Here is a 21031-nt window from a genome sequence, read left to right as displayed (position 1 = left end):
CCCCCCCCCCAAAAAAAAAAAGATAAACTCTGTCGAAGCTCGCACGGTCGCACCTCTTGAACAAAACCACAACTTGAAGCACTTTTTGCAACCCAACTTTTATGGAACTAGTCCAACTACCGTGGCCATTAAGCAAAATGGTAAAGGGAACATTTTAAACAACACCAGCAACAAGTAATTGATCGTCAAGTACTGCAATATTTGCAGAACAACAATTAAAAGTTACTGAGAAGTAAACAATAATTCGCGGAGCACCAAATTCTTTAAGCAGACACATAAGCATTACCCAAAAAAAAAATCTAAGCAGCATTCACATGTATACTAAAGTGGTTCCCTAAAACCACATGAACTGCAACTAAAAACCCTAAGCAGATTACAATGCTGATAGAGCTAATTAATTGACGGTCACATTAGATTGCACAAAAATAAACATATTCGAACAGCGTATACGATATAAAATAAGAGAAAAAGGTTGATATTTACGGTGTCTTCCGGTTTCACTTCGATCTCAAAGTGAGTGCCTTTCAAAGTCTTCACAAAAATCTTCATCTTAAGCTACTGTACCCGTTCCTCTATTCCTTTTTTTTAACCGGCACGTGCAACTTCCGGCTTCCGGCCGTCGCCGGCGGAACGTCTGCAGAGAGAAGAAAATCTGAAGTCGGGGTCGCAGTGAAAACCGCAGCTGACTTCTCTGTCGTGCTTTTATATAGCTGATGGAAAGGCAATTATTTGGTGACCGCCCAGACTTGACAGCTCATGTTTGGCCAAAATATGATGCCATATGGAATGCAGCTTCCGCCAGTTCACTGTATCGGTTTACTGTTATCCGCAGTATCTATAATCTACTAATTTGACAAAAAGATCCAAAATAATAATAATAAAAAAAAAAAAAGATAAGCAAGTCTTTTAATTAAATTTAAAATTTGTAGAGTGCTTTATTTTAATCACTTCATTTTTAAAATGCTTCTATGCTGTTAAACGAATGTATCTTGTTGTAACACTGTGATTACTTTTCTTAATGCTACGCAGTAGGGAAACAAATTGACCTTTTATTTTCTTGTGTACTTTGTAGACAAATTTATTGTCTACAAATTCTGGCACGCCCAGTGGGACTAGTTCTGTCATTCATCTCTTTCTCCCGTAAATCGAAAATTACAAGTTTTAAAATTATCTGTTGCGATAATCGAGTTCTTCAAGTCTCGCCTTCAAGTTTCGGCAAGCCTATACCCCGACAAATCTTAAAATATGGGGCATTTGTAGACATCTAAATTTTAACGAATTAGCTTAAATCCTAAATTCAAGATACTACAAGACGACTCTTGAAATTCTAAGAGTCTGTTAGGGTTGCTTGGAGGCTAATCTACCAAAACCCTAACTTGGAGGCTACTCTACCCTAACCCTAGGTCACTCCCATAGAAAGTGTTACATATTCCCTTAAAGAAGATCTCAAAAAATAGAGGTCATCTCAGCGATGTTGTTCCCTTCTTCTAGCATGTACGAAGAGGATATCACTTTTTTTGGAGAAGACGAACCAAAAACATGATTTGTGGACGAAACTTCAAGCACTTGTTGTCCTAGTATTTCGGCTTTGCTTCTTTTGATTTGGCCAACAATCTCCATTGCAACTTTCGATCCGCTTTTGGAGGCAGATCTAGGTTTTTTTTATTGTAGCCATCTTGGTGTTCTTGAACTTTGAAGAGAAAAGATGAGAGGTAGAGATGGTCCCACTGGGGGTGCCAAAATCTATTATCTACAAATTTTGTACAAAAAATTTAAATCCATAAGATATTTGGATTTTACCACATATTAAATATATATTAGTCCAAACAAATATTATGGGCTAGTAAAAATTAAGTCAATTATTTAAATTCAATTAAATTGATTTAAATAAAAGTCCAATATACGAGTGGGCTAGCCTATTTGTTGCTCTTCCATCAAATGGGTCGGCCCATGAGCCTCAGGCCCAACGACTCATTAGGATTTTCTTGGATGCTACTCCACTCCACACCTATATTAAGGGGTCAAAGAAGAAAGCTAGAAGAACAATCAAGTAAGCAGGATGAAAGGCTAAAGAAGCTTTGAAGAATAACATCAAGGTATCCATCCATATCTGCAATCGTCGTTTGTGGTCAAATTCCAAATGCGAACTCAAATCATAGGCGAACGACTTCAAATCTTCCGTTCGTGATAACCCAACACCAAAGCCTGGTTCGTGACGACCTTCAAATTATTCGTGACATACTACAAACCTGAAATTCGTCAAGTTCAAGATCAAGCTCTCTATCTGTTGAACCATCGTTCGTGAGGAGAAGAATAAGAGGACTACATCCCTTTAGATTTGAGATATTTTAGAGATTGTACCCCCATCACTTGAAATCGAATATATATTTGTCGCTATAATTCTTGTCTTGATTATTATTTTTACATATTTTTGGCACACCTGGTGAGACCATCTCTACCTCTCATCTCTTCTCAACTCTCAACATTCAAGATCACTAAGATGGCTTCAAAGAAGATCGACTCAAAAGTTGCTGACTCCAAGTTTTCTTCTGACGTTGAAAGTATCCTGGACGCTACTATTGGGATTCTTGGGCCAACCACCTGAAGCAAGGCGAGCGTCTTGGGATAGCAAGCACTCCAAGTGTCGTCTACACCAACGCATGTTTTGAGATCTTCATCATTCGGAGAAGAAAGGTCCTCTGTTAGCAAATCAAAAAGAGGAGATAATATTGCAGAAGTTGTGGAGAAAGCTCTTGCCCAACTTACTTTATACAATACCAAGAGTCAGCTTACCCAACCTGATGATGAAGTTTTAAGTATTGGATCCACGCCAATATCGCCACATGACATTCCCCAAATTAAGTTCAACCCATGGGAAGATCTCAGTTACTCTTCATCATCTACAATAATCATGGAGGCAATGATGACTAACACTTCGACAATGGAGGAGCAACTCGCAAATTTGACAAAGGCGATTGAGGGCTTAACGAAGTATGCTCAAGATCAAGATGTCCGTCTCGCGAAATTGACAGGCATAGTTGAAAGCATGATGGATGGAGAATCAAGTCATGCACATAGAAAGCTCCCTGAAGTCCACGAGAAGGCTGATCCTCCAACAATACAAGTGTCATCTACTAAAGAACTTCATGTCTCATCCGAAGGATCAACTCCAATCGAACAATTGAAGGGATTCATCATGGGAACTATCAAAGATAATTATGAGGTCGCTGTAAAGTCTTCTCTCACATACACAGAGCCATATACTGCAAGAATCGATAGCTTGAAGATGCCTGCCGGTTATCAACCTCCCAAATTTCAGCAGTTCGACGGCAAGGAAAATCAAACCAGCATGTCGCGCACTTAGTTGAGACATGCAACAATGCAGGACTTATGGAGATTACCTTGTCAAGCAGTTCGTCCGATCACTAAAGGGGAATGCTTTTGATTGGTACACCGACCTCGAGGCTGGATCCATTGATAGTTGGGATAATTGGAGCAAGAGTTTCTCAATCGCTTTATAGCACGAGGTGTATTGTGAGCATGGTGGAACTTACGAACACTCGCCAATGAAAAGATGAACCAGTTATTGACTTCAATCGATGGAGGAATGCAAGCCTCAACTGCAAAGATAGGCTAAGCGAAGCTTCTGGCAAGGAGATATGCATCCAAGGAATGCATTGGGGACTTCGCTACATCTTGCAAGGAATTAAGCCTAGGACATTTGAAGAACTTGCCACTCGTGCTCATGATATGGAGTTGATCACGGCTTCTGCGGGAAATGAAGGGTTGCCCGTCTACGAACCTCGCAAGGGAAGAGATAATCAAGAAGTCAAGAAATGGAGCAAATTTGTACGAAAGAATGAAAGAAAAGAATCCATGAACATCAATGCCTCTCCTGTGAAGTTTACTACCAAGGTGAGCAAGAAACAGAGTATGAAAACAACTTCCTCTCAAGACAATGCAAATCGGAAGTTGACTCTCAAAGAGATTCAAGAAAATGAGTACCCATTTCTAGACTCCGACGTGCCTGCGATATTTGAAGAACTCCTCGAGCTAAAGCTTATTGAGCTGCCAGAGATGAAGCGGCCAGATGAAGTTGACAAAAGCAATGACCCGAATTACTGCAAATACCATCGGCTTATAGGTTACCCTCTTGAGAAGTGCTTTGTCTTCAAGGATAAAGTTATGGATTTGGCTCGTCAAAAGAAGATCAAGCTTGAAGACGAAAAAACAAACACAAACCATGTGTTTATTGCCTTTGGATCATTCGATCCAATTGAGATATGCACCTGTGAAGGGAATGAAGTTGAAGAATTATTAGAGGATGACAAAGTCCGAGTTGATCAACCTGATGAAGAAGGTGGGACCCTGGTGACTCGTCGAAGATGCCATAAATTGAGTCTGCAAAAAGGATCAACGAAGCAACCTACGAGGAATAAGATGGTGAGAATACCGAAGAAGCAACAAATGCTTAAGAACCCAAAGAAGGTGAAGATAGAGACACACCATCACCAAAAGCCATGCCGCCCGATGACTTTGGGAGAATTCTTGACGAGTTGGTTTCGCATGAGGAATTCTGACGATGATGACAAGGCCTTGTGTTGTAATGCTGATAAAGAAGAAGAGGAAAAGAATGAAGTCATATCAACACCATCTCCATCACCGTCTAATAGTCTTGTTGAGTCCTCCTTCCAAGAAGCAGATGTCTATAATGCAAAAATCACCTTTATCGAAGACGATCTCCTACTTGGCGAGACACCACACAATCGCCCTTTTTTTATGGTGGGTTATGTGCTCGAATAGAGGATAAACATAATCTTGATAGATGATGGATCTGCGGTTAACATTCTTCCCATTCGCACAATGAAAGAACTCGGCATCTCAACTGAAAAACTTTCTGAAAGTCGTCTGATGATTCAAGGATTCAATCAAGGGGGGCAAAGGGCCATAGGGGCTATCAAACTAGAAATCACCATGGGATATATGCAATCAACTGCATGGATGCATGTGATTGCTGCAAAGACTTCATACAATTTGTTGCTTGGCAGACCGTGGATACATGAGAACAAAGTTGTCATATCAACTTACTACCGATGTTTGAAATATAATAAAGATGGAGTTGAAAAGAAGATAGTTGATGATGACAAGTCGTTCGCTGAAGTTGAGGCATACTTTGTTGATGCAAAGCTCTACTTGAAGAACTACATCATAAAGGGAGTAAAATGATGACACCACTAAGGCCAAAGGTGATAATATCATGTCCAAAAGGGCCGAAGTAGCTTCTGGTAAAGATAAAGTTACAACAGAAGCATAACAACTTTCAAAAGTTCACAAAAAGAATGCTGCAACCGCAAGCAAGAAAATAGCTCCTTTATTTCGTTATATCCCAAAAGTGAAGAAAGAATCATCAATCCTCGAAAAAGATGCGCTAAAAGAATTAACCCTTCCTATCAAGCAGATTGATGCCATAAAGTTGTCTTCAAAGCTACTCGAAAAGTTTGTGGTCCCTAACATGCCTCAAAATAAGGCACTCCCCACAAAATGCACAAATGAAGGTTTTGATCCGAATGCTTACAGGTTGTTCGCAAAGGCTGGATATGATCCCAACGAACCATCTAAGCTAGGGAACCTCCCACTTGAAGCCACTAGGAAAGCAAACACAATGAAGGAAAAGGAGCATGTAGTGACGCAATCGCGTGAGTGCCTGGTTTACAAACAATCCCCACCAGTTCGCATCTCCATTAGAAGAGCAAGTAGTAACTATATCACGATGAAAGATGAACCTGCTGATCCTAATAAAAGACATTATGTCTTTGATCGACTTGGAGAACCAACTACAAGAACTTCTGTATTTGAGAGGTTGGGGTCACTGAAAAGGAAAAAGAACAAGTCCCAAGGAAATTATAGAAAAATAAGAAGACTTGTGCCATCTAGAGTCCAAAGTATCTTCAAAGAGTGTCAAAGTCCGATCCTTTCCAGAATGAGGCGACAATCAGAAATTCTGATTTCATGCGGAGAGGTACTCAAAGTGAAGACTCGCACAGTGGTCCGCACTAGAGAGCGCGACGAAGATGAAGAAAGCGTAGGATCTTCATAACACATTACTGCGAATGAGGAGCAATACGCTTCATTTCTAAGGAAGGTCGACGAAACTTTAGGAGACGCCTCTTGGTGTGGCCATATATCTTTCAATTATGGTGATTGATAAGTGGGGATTTTGACTGCTTATTAGCACCTTTTAGCTTTTGTTTTAGCCTAAAAGCATTGAATTGTATTCCCAAAACTGATGAAATTGTGCAAAATTACAGGAATGATGGAAGTTGAGCTCCCGAGATAAAATCCGACTCAAAAAGGACTTTCCAAAGCACAAGGCAATTAAAGGCACATAAGCATAAATGTGCGGTCCGCAGAAGGTATTCTGCGGCCACAGAAGAAATTGCGGATCGCAAAATTCCATACGTGTTCGTAAGCAAAGAAGATAATTTAGCAGACATTTGCGCAAAGTATGGACCACACATGAATTGTGTGGCTGCAAAGCTGGGCTAAGAGTGAAGATTAGAGAGTGTGCAAAAAGACCAAGTCCAAAGCCTCTATGAATTGCGGACTGCACAAGAATGCCTTGCGGCCGCAGAAGAGTAGCCTTGCGGCCGCAGTTCAGAAATGTGCGATCGCAGACCTCCAATTCCTGACAGATGAAGAAATCTGCGGATCACACATGGAATTGTGCAGCCGCAGAACCCCTGAGGGGCATTTTTATCCGAGATTTTCAGCCTTGTATAAATAGACGAGTTTCACGAAATTAGGTCAAGTTTTCACTACTAGAAAACTGCCTAAAACCGTTTAGAAATACCGACCGAAATCGGTCGGAAATCTGGAAAAACCGACCAATTTACGAACGACTTTAATCGGTCGAAAATATGTTGGCCGGTAAAAAATAGCGATCGAAGTCGGTCGCAATTTCCGATCGATTTCGATCGGTAAATTAATTTTCACAAACGACCAAAAAAGAAAAACTCTGTCGAGAAAACCGACCGAAGTCGATCGAAATTTTTCGACCGTATTCGGTCGGTATTTTTTATTATTCAACTAAAAATGTACCGTTCGGGACTCGAACCAGGGTCTATACTGTGGCATGATACTATTCTACCACTAGACTATTGGTACATTTTGGTTTAAGACTTTCTTTTAATTATTTGTACTCCTTGACTTCATTTTCGTGCGAAAATAACCGACCGATTTCGGTCAGTTTTTTAAAAAATATAAAATTACCGATCGAAGTCGGTCGGTCTTTTAAAATGACTGACTGAAATAACCGAACGATTTCGGTCGATTTTTTGAATATTAGTTTTAATTTATTTTATATGATATTGGGTGGTTTCTTAAAAAATAAATTTTGCAGGATTCTAAAATAGTTTCCCGCATTTTTGCGCTAGAAAAAACGGTTTCGTAAAAAATTAGAAATAAAATATTTTGGAAAAATCGACCGACTTTGGTCGGTTGGCCGCGGTCGGTTTTGACCGAATTTTCAGTAGTGTTTGAATATCTGAAGTAGTGTAGCCAATTTTCTTTGCCTCTTTAGGAAGTTTTAGCTTAATTTGGTGTTTTAACATTAGATTTCTTTATTTTAATCTTTCAATATGAGTTTTATTAGCTTTTCTTCTTTGTTTTCTTCAATACCCACTATGAATAGCTAGATTTTTACTAGGATTGTGACTCAACCCTAGTGTGTAAACTTATGGGTGATTAATTTTATCCTTGTTTATGATTGGGTGTTTATTAATTAGCTTAGTTCATGCTTCATTTGTAGAGTTGATTGTTGCAAACATTGATTCATGCCTATTTGACTTAGTCTCTACTTGAGAAAGAGGAACCTAGTCTAGGTTAACTTAGCTAACAAGGAATTGGGTCAATTGAGAGATTGATTAACCCAATTAAAGGGTTCAACCTAGAGACTTGTGAGCTATAATACACCCCACTCAACAAAACGAGCATAAAAGTCTTTATCCCATTAGGCAAACACCTAGGTCATGGTCACAACCTTAGGCCTTTTATAGATTTAGAAAACTCTCAAAAATAACTATCCCTAGTCTTCTCTCTTTTATTTGCAATCATTAGATTAATATTAGATGTAGAAACAAAAACCCTATTGTGGAAGTGCAATCTAGATACTTCATTTGCTCATTCTGAATATATACTCCTAGCTTCCATTTTAACTCCATGCGGATTCGACCCCGACGTTTCGTTCGGTTTTATTATTGCATACGACCATGTCATATCTCTTTTGAGGTGTGCATTTGGACGTGATCAATTTTTTCCTTCTGTGTTACTAATTTGTGTGAATCAATTGTAGGTACAATTATGGAGGCGAACAATAAACTCGGAAACATGCATTTGGGGGATGTGGACATTGATGATGACCAAGTTGAAGAGGTTCCAATTGAACCTCAAGCCAATAGAAGAGGTCAGGCGCCTCATGAAAATGTCTTAATTCCACCCCCACCTCCACCACGAGCGGCTCCACACCGGGTGTTGCCCAATGAAGGGTATGCAAGTGCAATAGTCCCTCCCTATTAGGGCGGTCAACTTTTAAATCACCAATGTGATGCTCACTTCGCTAGAGCAACGATGTTTCTTCACCGGGGCTCCGAGTCAAAATGCGTATAAACACTTGAAGGGGTTTGTGGACACTTGTTGGGGGGCCAAACAAATGAATGTCTCCAATGATGCATTGAGGCTAAGGCTTTTTCCCTTCTCTCTACGAGGGAAAGATTTAGATTGGTTGGAACGATTGCCGAACCATTCAATTCGTACTTGGGATGAGTTGGCGGAGAAATTATTTCTAAGTTCTTCTCTCCCGGGCATATGGATACACTTAGAGATGAGATTCTAGAATTCAAGCAAGATCCCAATGAACTACTACACGAGATATGGGAGCGGTATAGAAAAATGGTCAAAGAATGTCCCAACAACGATATGACGGAGAATTGATTCAACAAACTTTCTATCGTGGGATTAACACGACCAACCAATGTGTGGTGAATCAACTTGACGGTGGAAATTTTATAACTACGCCTTATGCGGAGGCTTGTGAGATTATGGATGAAATGGCGAACACATCATCAGCATGGCAATCCTGGGCTAATGTTCCACAAGGTGATCCGAACGTGATTCACCTCCATAAAGAGTTGCATGACCATGGGCAAGCCATTGCCGAATTGACCACCGCCATGAATCAATTAGAAAAGGCTCAACTTTAACAAGTGCAAAATCCTAGGCAAGTCAATGCCATGGAGGGAGTGAACATGATGGTGAACAAAAGAAGGACAAAGGGTCCGCAAGTGCAAAATCGAGTGGAGAATTATGTGCAAGAGGATAGTGGGTTTGATCAAGATGACTCTTATAATGAACAAGAAGAGGGGGTGCAATATGTGAACAACTTTCAAGGGCAAAGAAACAACTTCCAAGGCCCGAATCAACAATAATGGCAACCTCAAAGCAATCAAGGTAACTGGAACTCTAACAATCAATCAATCAGCTAACAACCAACTTGTTCCGCAAATTCTAAAGCAAGTTGCAGGTTTCACAATTTCAAGTTGATTCAGCAACAACGTTCAAGAACCGTCACTAACAATCAGCAGCTAACTGGTACAAACTATGCAACTGAAGCAACAAAGTTTCCCAACAAAATGCAGATTTTCAGCAGCTCAATAGAGGAGAAGCAGAAGTGAAATTGTGGCTCAGTTGTGCAGANGTGGTAACAATCAAGGAAATTGAGGGGGGAGGGGGGGGGGTAACAATCAAGGCAACCGATGGTTGGGTTTTCAAAGGCCCCCGATGTATCAACAATCGAGCAACCCCCCTATCCTTCCCATGGTCCAAGTTCTTCCAACAATGAAATGGGGCGTGTTGAGAATATGTTCAAGCAAATGATGAAAAAGAATGCCGATTCGGATGCCCAACTTGCCTCTCACAACACATCAATCCGCAACTTAGAAGTTCAAATGGGGCAAATCTCTCAAGCTCAAAATACTCGTCCTAAGGGGGCACTACCAAGTGACATAATGGTAAACCCAAAAGGTGGAAACAACACGGGGCATGTCATGGCCGTTACTACAAGAAGTGGAAAAGGTGGGAATGCACCTACCTCAAGCTAAAGGCAACTTGTGGATGAAAAGCAAGTGGTGCAAGAAGAAGATATCCCTAACAATGGAGATCAAGCTAATGATGAGGTTCAGATTGATACTGATGAGAGTGTGTAAGAGACTCAAGATGAGGTGAACCCGTCTAGGGATCATATTATTGACATACCGGAACCAGTAGTGCAAAAGGCTAAGGCACCATTGCCTAAGCCTCTACCTCCATAGACTTGCAAAGCAAAATGGTGAAAACCAATTCTAGAATTTTATTTAAATGATGAAGAATCTCTTATTCAATGTGCCATTAGTTGAAGCCTTGGAATAAATGCCCGGTTATGCAAAGTTCATGAAGGATCTTGTGATAAAGAAGTAGTCTATGAATTTTGAAACTATCAAAGTCACTCATCAAGTGAGTGCAATTGTGCATTCAATGGCTCCCAAGTTGGAGGATCCCGGTGCTTTCACGATTCCTTGTACAATTGGAAGTGCCGAGTTTGCTAAAGCTCTTTGTGATCTTGGGGAAAGTATCAATTTGATGCCCTATTCGGTTTTCAAGACAATGGGAATTGGGCAACCAAGGCCCACCTCTATGAGATTGCAAATGGCCGATCGTACTATGAAGAGACCTTTGGGAGTGATTGAGGATGTTTTGGTTTGTGTGGATAAATTCATTCTTTCAGGGGATTTTGTCATTCTAGATTGTGAGGTTGATTATAAGGTGCCGATTATTCTTGGAAGACTTTTCCTTTCTACGGGGAAGGCTCTTTGTGATGTTGAAGCCGGAGAAATTACTTTCCGGGTTGGTGATGAAAAAGTGGTTTTCCATGTGTGTAAGTCTATGAGGCAACCCAATAGCAATAAGGTGTTCTCTTTTGTGGACTTGGTGACCGATGTTATTATGGATGAAACAAGTGCGGTGATCAATATTGGTGATATGTTGGAGGCCATCTTGCTCAACTTTGATGATGACGAGATGGATGGCTTCGTGGAATGTGAGAACTCTTTGCAAGGACTGGGGTCGTACAACTATGAACTTGTCCTTGGATCTTGAAAATAGGACAACTCCTCCTACAAAGCCTTCAATTGAAGAGCCTCCTACCTTGGAGTTGAAGCCATTGCCTCCACATCTTCGGTATGAATTTCTTGGCCCTTGTTCTACTTTACTAGTTATTATTTCCTCTTGTTTGACTAGCGTGCAGGTAGATTCTACATTGGTGGTACTACAAAAGAGGAAGAAGGCTATTGGGTGGACATTGGTGCATATTTGGGGGATAAGCCTCGCATTTTGCATGCATAAGATCAACTTGGAGGAAGGTGCCAAACCATGTATTGAACATCAACGGAGACTCAATGAGGCTATGCAAGAGGTTGTCAAGAAGGAGATTATCAAGTGGTTGGATGCCGAGGTTGTCTACCCCATCTCTAATAGTTCGTGGACTTCCGCAGTTCAATGTGTCCCAAAGAAGGGGGCATGACAGTGGTCACCAATGACAAGAATTAGTTGATTCCTACAAGAGCGGTGACCGGTTGGAGAGTGTGCACGGACTATTATAAGCTTAACAAAGTCACAAGGAAAGATCATTTTCCACTTCCCTTCCTAGATAAAATGCTTGATAGATTGACTGACCGTGCTTTCTATTGCTTTCTTGATGGGTATTCGGGCTACAACCAAATTCTTATTGCTCCGGAGGATCAAGAGAAAATAACCTTTACATGTCCCTATGGTACTTTCGCCTTCAAGCGGATGCTATTTGGTTTGTTCAATGCACCGGCGACTCAAAGGTATATGGCTATTTTCACGGACATGGTAAAGGATTACCTTGAAGTTTCATGGATGACTTCTCGGTTGTCGGGAATTCTTTTGATGATTGTCTCACAAACTTGGATAAAGTGTAGGCAAGATGTGAAAAAACAAATTTGGTGCTAAATTGGGAGAAATATCTTTTCAAGGTCGAGGAAGGCATTGTCATCGGCCACAAGATCTCAAAGAATGGAATTGAAGTTGACAAGGCAAAGATTGAGGTGATTTCTAAACTTCCACCTCCAACTTCGGTAAAGGGCGTACGGAGTTTCTTAGGTCACGCGGGGTTTTACCGGCGCTTCATCAAAGATTTTTCTAAAGTGGTGCACCCATTGTGCAAGCTTCTTTAGAAGGATGCTAAGTTTAACTTCAATGATGATTGCATGAGAGCTTTTGAATTGCTAAAGTTAAAGTTGACAACTACTCTTATCATCACCACTCCAAATTGGAGTATCCCTTTTGAGCTCATGTGTGATGCAAGTGACATAGCGGTGGGGGCTGTTTTGGGGAAATGCATCAACAAGATTTTTTGTCCGGTCTACTATGCTAGTAAGACCATGAATAGTGCCTAAGTCAACTATATCGTTATGGAGAAAGAGCTCCTTACCATTGTGTTTGCAATTGAGAAGTTCCGCCCGTACTTGATAGGTGCAAAGGTCATTGTCCACACGGATAATGCGACACTTTGTTATCTTATGAGCAAGAAATATTCCAAAGCTAGGTTGATGAGATGGGTGCTTTTGTTGCAAGAGTTTGATATTGACATCCAAGATAGAAAAAGGAAGTAAAAACCAAGTGGCGGACCACTTGTTCGTTTGGAGGAGGAGGGGAGGTCGCATGATGGCCTTGAAATCAACGACTCCTTCCCTGATGAGCAACTCTTGGCTATTTCAATGAAAGAGGTGCCATGGTTCGTGGAAATAGCAAATTATCTTGTGTGTGGTATCATCCCGAATGAGTTTTCTTCAAACCAAAGGAAGAAGCTCAAACGAGATTGCAAGATTGTTATTGGGATGAACCATACCTTTTCCAGATTTGTACGGATGGGGTGATTAGAAGATGTGTACCAAAAGAATAGCAAGGTGAAATTCTTGGGGCTTGTCATTCTTCGCCTTATGGCGGTCATCATGGTGGAGCGAGAATGCCAACCAAAATGCTTAGTTGTGGTTTCTATTAGCCCACTCTTTACAAGGATGCAAGTGATCTACTAAAAAGATGTGATGAATGTCAAAGGACCGGTAGAATCTCAAAGAAAAATGAAATGCCCCTTACCACCATTTTGGAGATTGATATTTTCAATGAGTGGGGTATTGACTTCATGGGTACTTTTGTGAGTTCTTGTGGAAACACCTACATTCTGGTTGCGGTTGATTATGTTTCCAAATGGATTGAGGCCGTTGATCTACCCAACAACGAGGCGAGAAGTGTGGTGGCGTTCTTGAAGAAGAATATTTTCACAAGGTTTAGTACTCCGCGGGCTATTATAAGCGATAGGGGGTCACATTTTTGCAATAAGGCTTTCAACACCTTACTTAGCAAGTATGGTGTTACTCATAAAGTCACGACTCCCTATCATCTACAAGCAAGCGGTCAAGTGAAAGTCTCCAACCGCGTGATAAAGAGTATTTGTCCAAACCAATGAATGCTAATCGGACGGATTAGTCCAAGAAGCTTGATAATGCATTATAGGCTTATCGGACAACTTATAGAACACCTATCGGAATGTCTCCATACCGGCTGGTGTTCAGAAAAGCTTGTCATCTTCCGGTGAAACTTGAGCACAAAGTCATGTGGGCTCTCTAGAAGTTGAATCTTTATTGGGATGTAGCCGCTAATTTGAATGTTGCACATTTGAATGAGTTAGATGAGTTCTGGTACCATGCTTACGCAAGTTCGTCCTTGTACAAAGAAAAGATGAAATATCTTCATGACAAATACATTTAGAACAAAGAGTTCAAGGTGAGCGATCTTGTGTTGTTGTTCATCTCACGGTTGAGGATGTTTCCTTGGGAAGATAAAGTCTAAATGGAGTGGCCCTTTTAAAGTTGTGGGTGTGACACCCTTCGGTGCATTGGACTTGAAGAACAAAAACAATGAGGTATTCTGAGTCAATGGTCACGGGGTGAAGCACTATTTGGAAAAAGTTGGAGATGGCCACGTGGTGGTGGTCATTCATTTCAAGTGATGGTATTCGGCGTCATGCCGCGACGTCAAATCAGGCGCTTCTTGGGAGGCAACCTATGTTTCTTTTTCTTTTCTTTGTTTCTTTTGTAGTTAGGTGTTATTTTTGTGCTAACTTGATTTGAAGTGTGCTGCAGGGATGAGTGTGCCTTACAGGAATTGTGGATAGAAAATCTGGTTAAGTGTTGAAAGAATTGCAAACCGCAAGTGCAGTGTGCGGACCGCACAATTATGATTGTTGCAGCAAAAGTGCTCCACGGCCGCAAAAATATCTTGCAAACCGCACAAATGGGAGATGGAAAATGACAACTCTATGAAGTTGGTCTGTCAGAAAAATGGCCTATCTGCGGCCGCAACAAGAAATGTGCGGACCGCACCTCACATCTGCGACCGCACACAAAATTTTATGGATCGCAAACAAAATGATGCTTTAAGCTCAAAAGGTAACTAAGTAAGGTCTGCAACTGAAATTATGCGGCCGCACTCGCCCCTTCTTCCCTTAGAAAATTGATGAGTATAAATAGATGGGCTAGGGCTTCTGTTACACTTTTCTCTCTCTGAGCACAAAACTTGCATCAATTTGAAATCTCTTGGTAAATCATCTGCCCACACACCCAACAATTATGATCTTTCTTGCACTCATTCATATCTGGTATGCTTCAATTACTTGTTAGAATTTTTCATTTTCTAGTTTAATTTATAGCCTTTTAGTTAGTTTTAGGCCATTTGTCAGTAGAACTCAATTGTACAACCATGTGGGTTAAATCTGTAGTGGGTGAACTAGTACATGCTCTATAGGGAATGGATCAATAGATTTTCATGCTTGTACGCTGTTACCACGTCAAAATTTGTGCAAACAATTGCAGGCCCTAGATAAAAGTACTGGCCTGTTCGTAATAGTTTGAAATCTGCAGTCGCAAGAAAATTGTGCGGTCCACAGATGTTGAGTCTAGGGCAACTTTAGTACTGAGTAGGTCTGCGGCCGCAAGAAAATTGTGTGGACCGCAGAATTCTCATTGCGGCTGCAAAACAGCCCTTTTCCTGTTATCAGAGAGTTTACATATTTATGACTCACATGTGCGGCCACAAGACAAATTGTGCGGACCGCGGAAAATAGGTTGCGACCGCAAAACAACCAATTCTCTGTTATTAGAGAGTTGGCCTATTTTTGGTTTCTAAGTTATGGCCGCAAGGAAAAATGTGCGGACCGCAATCCACATTTGCGGCCGCAAGAGAGAATTATACGGCCCGCAAGGCCCAATCTGCGTCCGCAAGAAAAAATATGCGGACCGCAAATGCCATCCTGCAAGCATGTTTCCACTGTGTTCCTCACTGTGTTTAAAGGTGCGTCTTTACATATCTCTCTGTATGTCTGAACTTGAATTACAACTAACAATTACCTTTGCTTGATATTGAAAATGCTTCGATCTAGAGGCAGAGGTGATACTTCAAAAAGGAGGGTAGACCTTCCAGGGGTCGAGGCAAAAGTGCTTTACCCCTCGGCCTACAAAAGATAATTACAAAGAAAGTGACAATTGGCAGAGGGAGAGGTGCAGATCTCTCCGAGTCAAGCTCTTATGTCCCGTCTAGGGAAGTATCAGAGGGCAACTCAGCCTCAGTTCAAGAGCAACTGACTGTCCAGTCAAAGCCGCCAGGTAGATATCACCTTAGGGACGAGTCATTCACATCTCATAGCACTTCCAAAGGTTCGGAAAGAGCTAGTTAGGCTTTTGAGCCATCCACTACACCTGTCCCTGAGGCACCAGATACAACACTTCAGGACGTCCCCGATGATGGCAGAGGGGGAGATGTTACAATTACCGGCCTTGAAAGGTCGAAGAAGAAAGAGGTCTAGGAGGACCGGTTTGTTAGTTTGGCTGCTTTTACCAGTTTCCGCACTTGGTGGCCAGTGAGGTCGCTCACTCTTGAGTGACAATTTCAGTTGAAAGATCGGGAGAGGTATAACCCTGCAGTATTAAGACAGTTTAGAGGATGCAAAGGGTGGATGTGGTTTACCCAGAGCGTGGTGGATGATAAGGAATAACTTGTCCGGGAATTCTACGCCAATGCGGCACATATTAAAAAGGGGACAAAGGTGACGAAAGGGAGAAACCTCAAGGTGTGATTTGATCAGCACATATTGAACACATACTTGGGATTTGATAATGTCGAGCCCACAGAGTACTTGGAGAAGTGTGCACTTGGGGATGCAACTCATCCTTGGTTAGCGGACATTCTAGTTGCACCAGGACCACCACCACCATAGATCACAGTAGGGGTGCCTATCCAGAGGAGCACTCTGAGTTTCAAGGCAAAGGGCTGGCAAACCTTTGTCTGCAACAGACTAGACCTGAGCCAGAATGAGATATATCTTCCGATTCCTCGGGCAGTTCTGGTTGCTTCTATCATGGTCGGGTACCCTATCAATGTGGGTGCCGTGATGTCGGCCAATATCTCAGTAATTGCTAGGCAAGATGACTCTTCCTACCCATATCCCAACACCATTACAGAGTATCTTACAAATGTGCAGGTAGATCCGAGGGATTATGACACAAAGGTGCGGCCGAACAAGCCTTTCTCATGGTACTCACTCATGGATGCGAACAACCCAAAAAGAAAAAGTCAGCCGTCTACCACCACAGGCCAGTCTGATGAGCCAGCTGTGGTAGTTGCGGAGGTAGCTGATGTTCCATCAACTTTGGCCGGGCCTTCCTCTAGTGCAGCAGCTATGCCTCCCCATCATCTTCAGTCCAACTGCAGTTCCTGCCACTGGTTCCACCTCGGCTTTGAAGCCGGTGCCCATGCCTACTGTCCTACTTTTTGTGCTGCGAGTCTCCTAAACACTGGCGAGTAACAACTAGATGCACACAGCCACTGCAAAGCTGTCTGACAAATCCAGTACTGTTGCAGCACAGTCCTCTATTCAGGCACCTTAGGTTGCCCAGACAGTTGAAGAAGCTCCTGGAGAACCAGACTACTATTATGGCTACCTTGGTACAACATGGGCTAGTGATCGAAGAGCTGAGAAAAGAAGTAAAGAAAATGAGAAAATCCCAGGCCACCAAGAAGTCAGTTGACAAGCTCCGGAGGCAGGTGACCAAGATTGCAGCACCTAGAGATCTTCCCTTTAACATGCTGATTGATCCAGGTCTTACAGCACCGTTAGCACCAGCTGGTCAGTCTGAGGAGCCAGACCTAGCTGCCGACACTGCCAAGGCAGTACATCAGATGTTCACCAACCCAGCCACTCCTAGAGTTGAGGATGATGAGATCCAGTTGGAGTTTGAGGGCGGTGACATTGCTGGGGACACAGAGATGTCCAAGGAGCCATATGGAGTCTTCTTCCCTCTTTCCCTTCCTTTACTCTTATTTTGTTAAGCATTGGGGACAATGCTTATTTTTATTCGGGGGGTGGAGTTTATTTGATCTTGTTTGATTCTGAGACATTTGGTATGTAATTAACTTGATACTATTTTCTTTTTTCTTTCTCATTATGTATATGTTCTCTCTCTTCTCTCATTATGTATATATCTTCTCTTTCTTTCTCATTATGTATATTCGTTATGCTTTCAATAGTTTTTGCTTTGTAGCTTCTTTATGTTTGTTTCCTTATTAGTTAGTGTTTGATTTAGTAGCTTCTTTATGATTTAGTAGCTTCTTTTTATGTTTCAGCAGATAATAAGCCTTTGGTCTTCTTAATGCCATGGTTCTTTCCAAAGATAGTTATTGTGTGAACCGGGTGACTCGTCCCAATGATGGATGGGACAACTTTCTTAAAGGAATGAGTCTGTTTTGTGTCTAGGTAATAATAGTAATAGTAATGAATAAGACCTAATTAAGTCAAACTCGAAGAATCAAACATGCTTCATTTGGAACCAACAGATTTAACTACGTGCTTATGGTTAGAGACATAGTTTTAAAAAGGAAATATCTCTAGTTAGTGACTTTGTGACTCTTGTGTTGACTTTGGTACCATCGGGTGGTCTATTTGGACTATAGTGATTTTCAATGTTGAATGTGGGAGTTGTGGGCCCTCAACTCTATCCTCTTTAACAATCTAGTTGCGTGAGGGGTGATATGCTTTGTTGCTAGTCCTAGTACTCGTGCACAAGGTCTAGAACTTGCCCCGAATGTGTTTTAAGGCAAAATCCTAAGTATTTCTTGGCTTGAGAAGTGATGTAGGCTTTTCTTGGCCCGTTTGAGTTTTCTATTGCCTACCAATGATGTTATCCCTAGTCAACCCCTTCGAGCCTTTAGCCTTTCTCATTTGAAAATCATGTTACAAGCATTTACCCGTTCTATCGTGACCCTCTCTTGGCACTTGAGCTTTCCTTAACACTCATGTGAAACAAATGGCTAAAAACATAAGTTTGGGGAGAGATGAGGAAATTGAAAAATGGTATCAAGGCACAAAAAGAGAAAAGAAATGATGAGAAGGAAAGGCAAAGCAAAGAATAGAACAAAAAGAGAAATGCAAAAAAGTGAATAAGTGGAAGAGTTGAAGGGATTCAAAGAGAGGTAATGATCCCAAACATAGCGAAAAATGAATGTAATAATCAAGAAAGAATGATGTTAAGTCTCTCTAGTCTCCCGAGGAAAAGAAAATGCCTCAAGGAATTGGCAAACTGCGAGCCGAGAAATGAAATATGGAGTGCTTAAGCAAGGTGTAACCACTTACCCGTATTGTATCAAACCCTAATCCAAAGCCTTCATTGCATCCCGAAAGAAGTCCTACTTGATTTTGAGCCGAGCGAGCTTACATTAGTTGTGATCTACATGAGGGGCAAGCCTATGGTACTTGAAGCCGTACTTGTGACATTCCCTTGAGAGAGATAAGTGAACCTTTCATAGATCTTTGAATTGAGTGCTAATTTCTTAAGTGAGCTTGGCAAATGGAAGGTAGAGGAGGAAGATTTTGGAGTCCACCCTGACCTACAAGATATAGCGAAAGTATTTGATGAGTAAAGTCAACTCTTTATGCTCGAATGTTACATTAGAGCTATATGTGCATAAATGTTTAACTTGTCGCCTTGTCAATAATGCATGAGTGGTGTGGGTAATTGTAGGTCCCAACTGAGGTATGAATGGCTCACCCGTGGCTAGCTGTAATGACCCTTAACTGTTGGAGGTGGGAACAAATTTATTTGCTTGAGGACAAGCAAAGATTTAAGTTTGGGGGAGTTGATAAGTGGGGATTTTGACTACTTATTAGCGCCTTATAGCTTTTGTTTTAGCCTTAAAGCATTGAATTATATTCCCAAAACTGATGAAAACTGAGCAAAATTGCAGGAAGAAATGGAAGTTAAGCTCCCGAGATGAAATCTGACTCAAAAAGGAGTTTCCAAAGCACAAGGAAATGAAAGGCATATAAGCATACATGTGTGTTTTGCAGAAGAACTTGCGGACCGCAGAATTCCATCTACGGCCGTAAGCTAAGAAGACAACTTTAGCAGACATTTGCGCAAAGTGCGGACCGCACATGAATTGTGCAGCCTCAAAGCTGGGCAAAGAGTTGAAGATCAGAGAGTGTGCAAAAAAACAAAGTCCAGAGCCTCTGTGAATTGTGGACCGTACAAGAATTGTGCGGCCACAAAAGGATGCCTTGCCGTTGTAGTCCTAATTCTGCGTACCGTAGAAGAGTTGCCTCATGGCCGCAGTTCAGAAATGCACGACCGCAGGACTCCAGTTCCTGACAGATGAAGAAATTTACGGACCGCACATGGAATTGTGCGGCCGCAAAACCTCCCGAGGGGAATTTTTGTCCGAGATTTTCAGCTTTGTATAAATAGGCGAGTTTTACAAAATTAGGTCAAATTTTGAATATCTGAAAGACTGTAGCCGTTTTTCTTTGCCTCTTTTGGATGTTTTAGCTTATTTTGGTGTTTTAACATTAGATTTCTTTATTTTAATCTTTCAATATGAGTTTTATTAGCCTTTCTTCTTTGTTTTCTTCAATACCCACTACGAGTAGCTAGATTTTTACTAGGGTTGTGACCCAACCCTAGTGTATACACCTTATGGGTGGTTAATTTTTATGTATTGGGTGTTTTTATTTAGCTTAGTTCATGCTTAATTAGTAGAATTGATGGTTGCAAACATTGATTCATGCCTATTTAACTTAGTCTCTACTTGAGAAAGAGTGACATAGTCTAGGTTAATTTAGCTAACAAGTAATTGGGTCAATTGAGTGATTGATTAACCCAATTAAAGGGTTCAACCTAGAGATAGTAACAACCCGACTTGAGCTCTTATCAACTATTTTGGTTGATACCCATTTGGTATTGAGAAAGCCAAATTGGGCAAAACCACTCTCTGACCGAGACGTATTGAGTGGGTAACGTAGAGTTGTGAGCTATAATACGCCCCAATCAATAAAACGAGCATAAAAGTCTTTATCCCATTACGCAAACACCTAGGTCATGGTCACATCCCTAGGCCTTTTATATGTTTGGAAAACTCTCAAAAACAACTATCTCTAGTCTTTGTCTTTTATTTGCAATCATTAGGTTAATATTAGATATAGAAACAAAAACCCTATTGTGGAAGTGCAATCTAGATACTTCATTGCTCATTCCGAATATATACTCCTAGCTCCCATCTTAGCTCCCTGAAAATTCGACCCTGACTCTGCGTTAGGTTTTATTATTGCATAAGACCGTATCATATCTCTTTTGAGGTGGGCATTTGGACGTGATCAATTTTTGGCGTTATTGCCGGGGTGTTAAAAAACGGTGTTAGCAGGGAAGTGCCAACCTTTTATCCGTCTCTTGAAGAAGGGTGTATCTTTTGAATGGGACCAAGCTTGTAGCAACGCATTCCAAAGCATCAAATCCTACTTGATGAAACCTCCGGTTCTAGTAGCCCCTATACTAGGAAAGCCATTGATATTATATATATATATATATATATATAT

The 21031-nt window shown here is 41.3% G+C and overlaps 1 protein-coding gene across 1 annotated transcript in view; it reads right to left on the bottom strand.

Moving 5' to 3' along the window:
- LOC109237411 (ubiquitin receptor RAD23d-like) overlaps positions 1-802 on the bottom strand; it is a 6069-nt gene extending 5267 nt beyond the window's left edge. Inside the window, exon 1 of the mRNA XM_019403716.1 lies at positions 484-802. Within this exon, the coding sequence (XP_019259261.1) occupies positions 484-549 (66 nt within the window). The 5' untranslated portion in view covers positions 550-802. The remainder of the gene's footprint in view (positions 1-483) is intronic.
- Between the last annotated feature and the right edge of the window lie 20229 nt (positions 803-21031).

This window comes from Nicotiana attenuata, unplaced genomic scaffold, assembly GCF_001879085.1.
Source record: "Nicotiana attenuata strain UT unplaced genomic scaffold, NIATTr2, whole genome shotgun sequence".
Taxonomy (NCBI): Eukaryota; Viridiplantae; Streptophyta; class Magnoliopsida; order Solanales; family Solanaceae; genus Nicotiana; species Nicotiana attenuata.
This window is presented reverse-complemented; position numbering and strand designations above follow the sequence as displayed.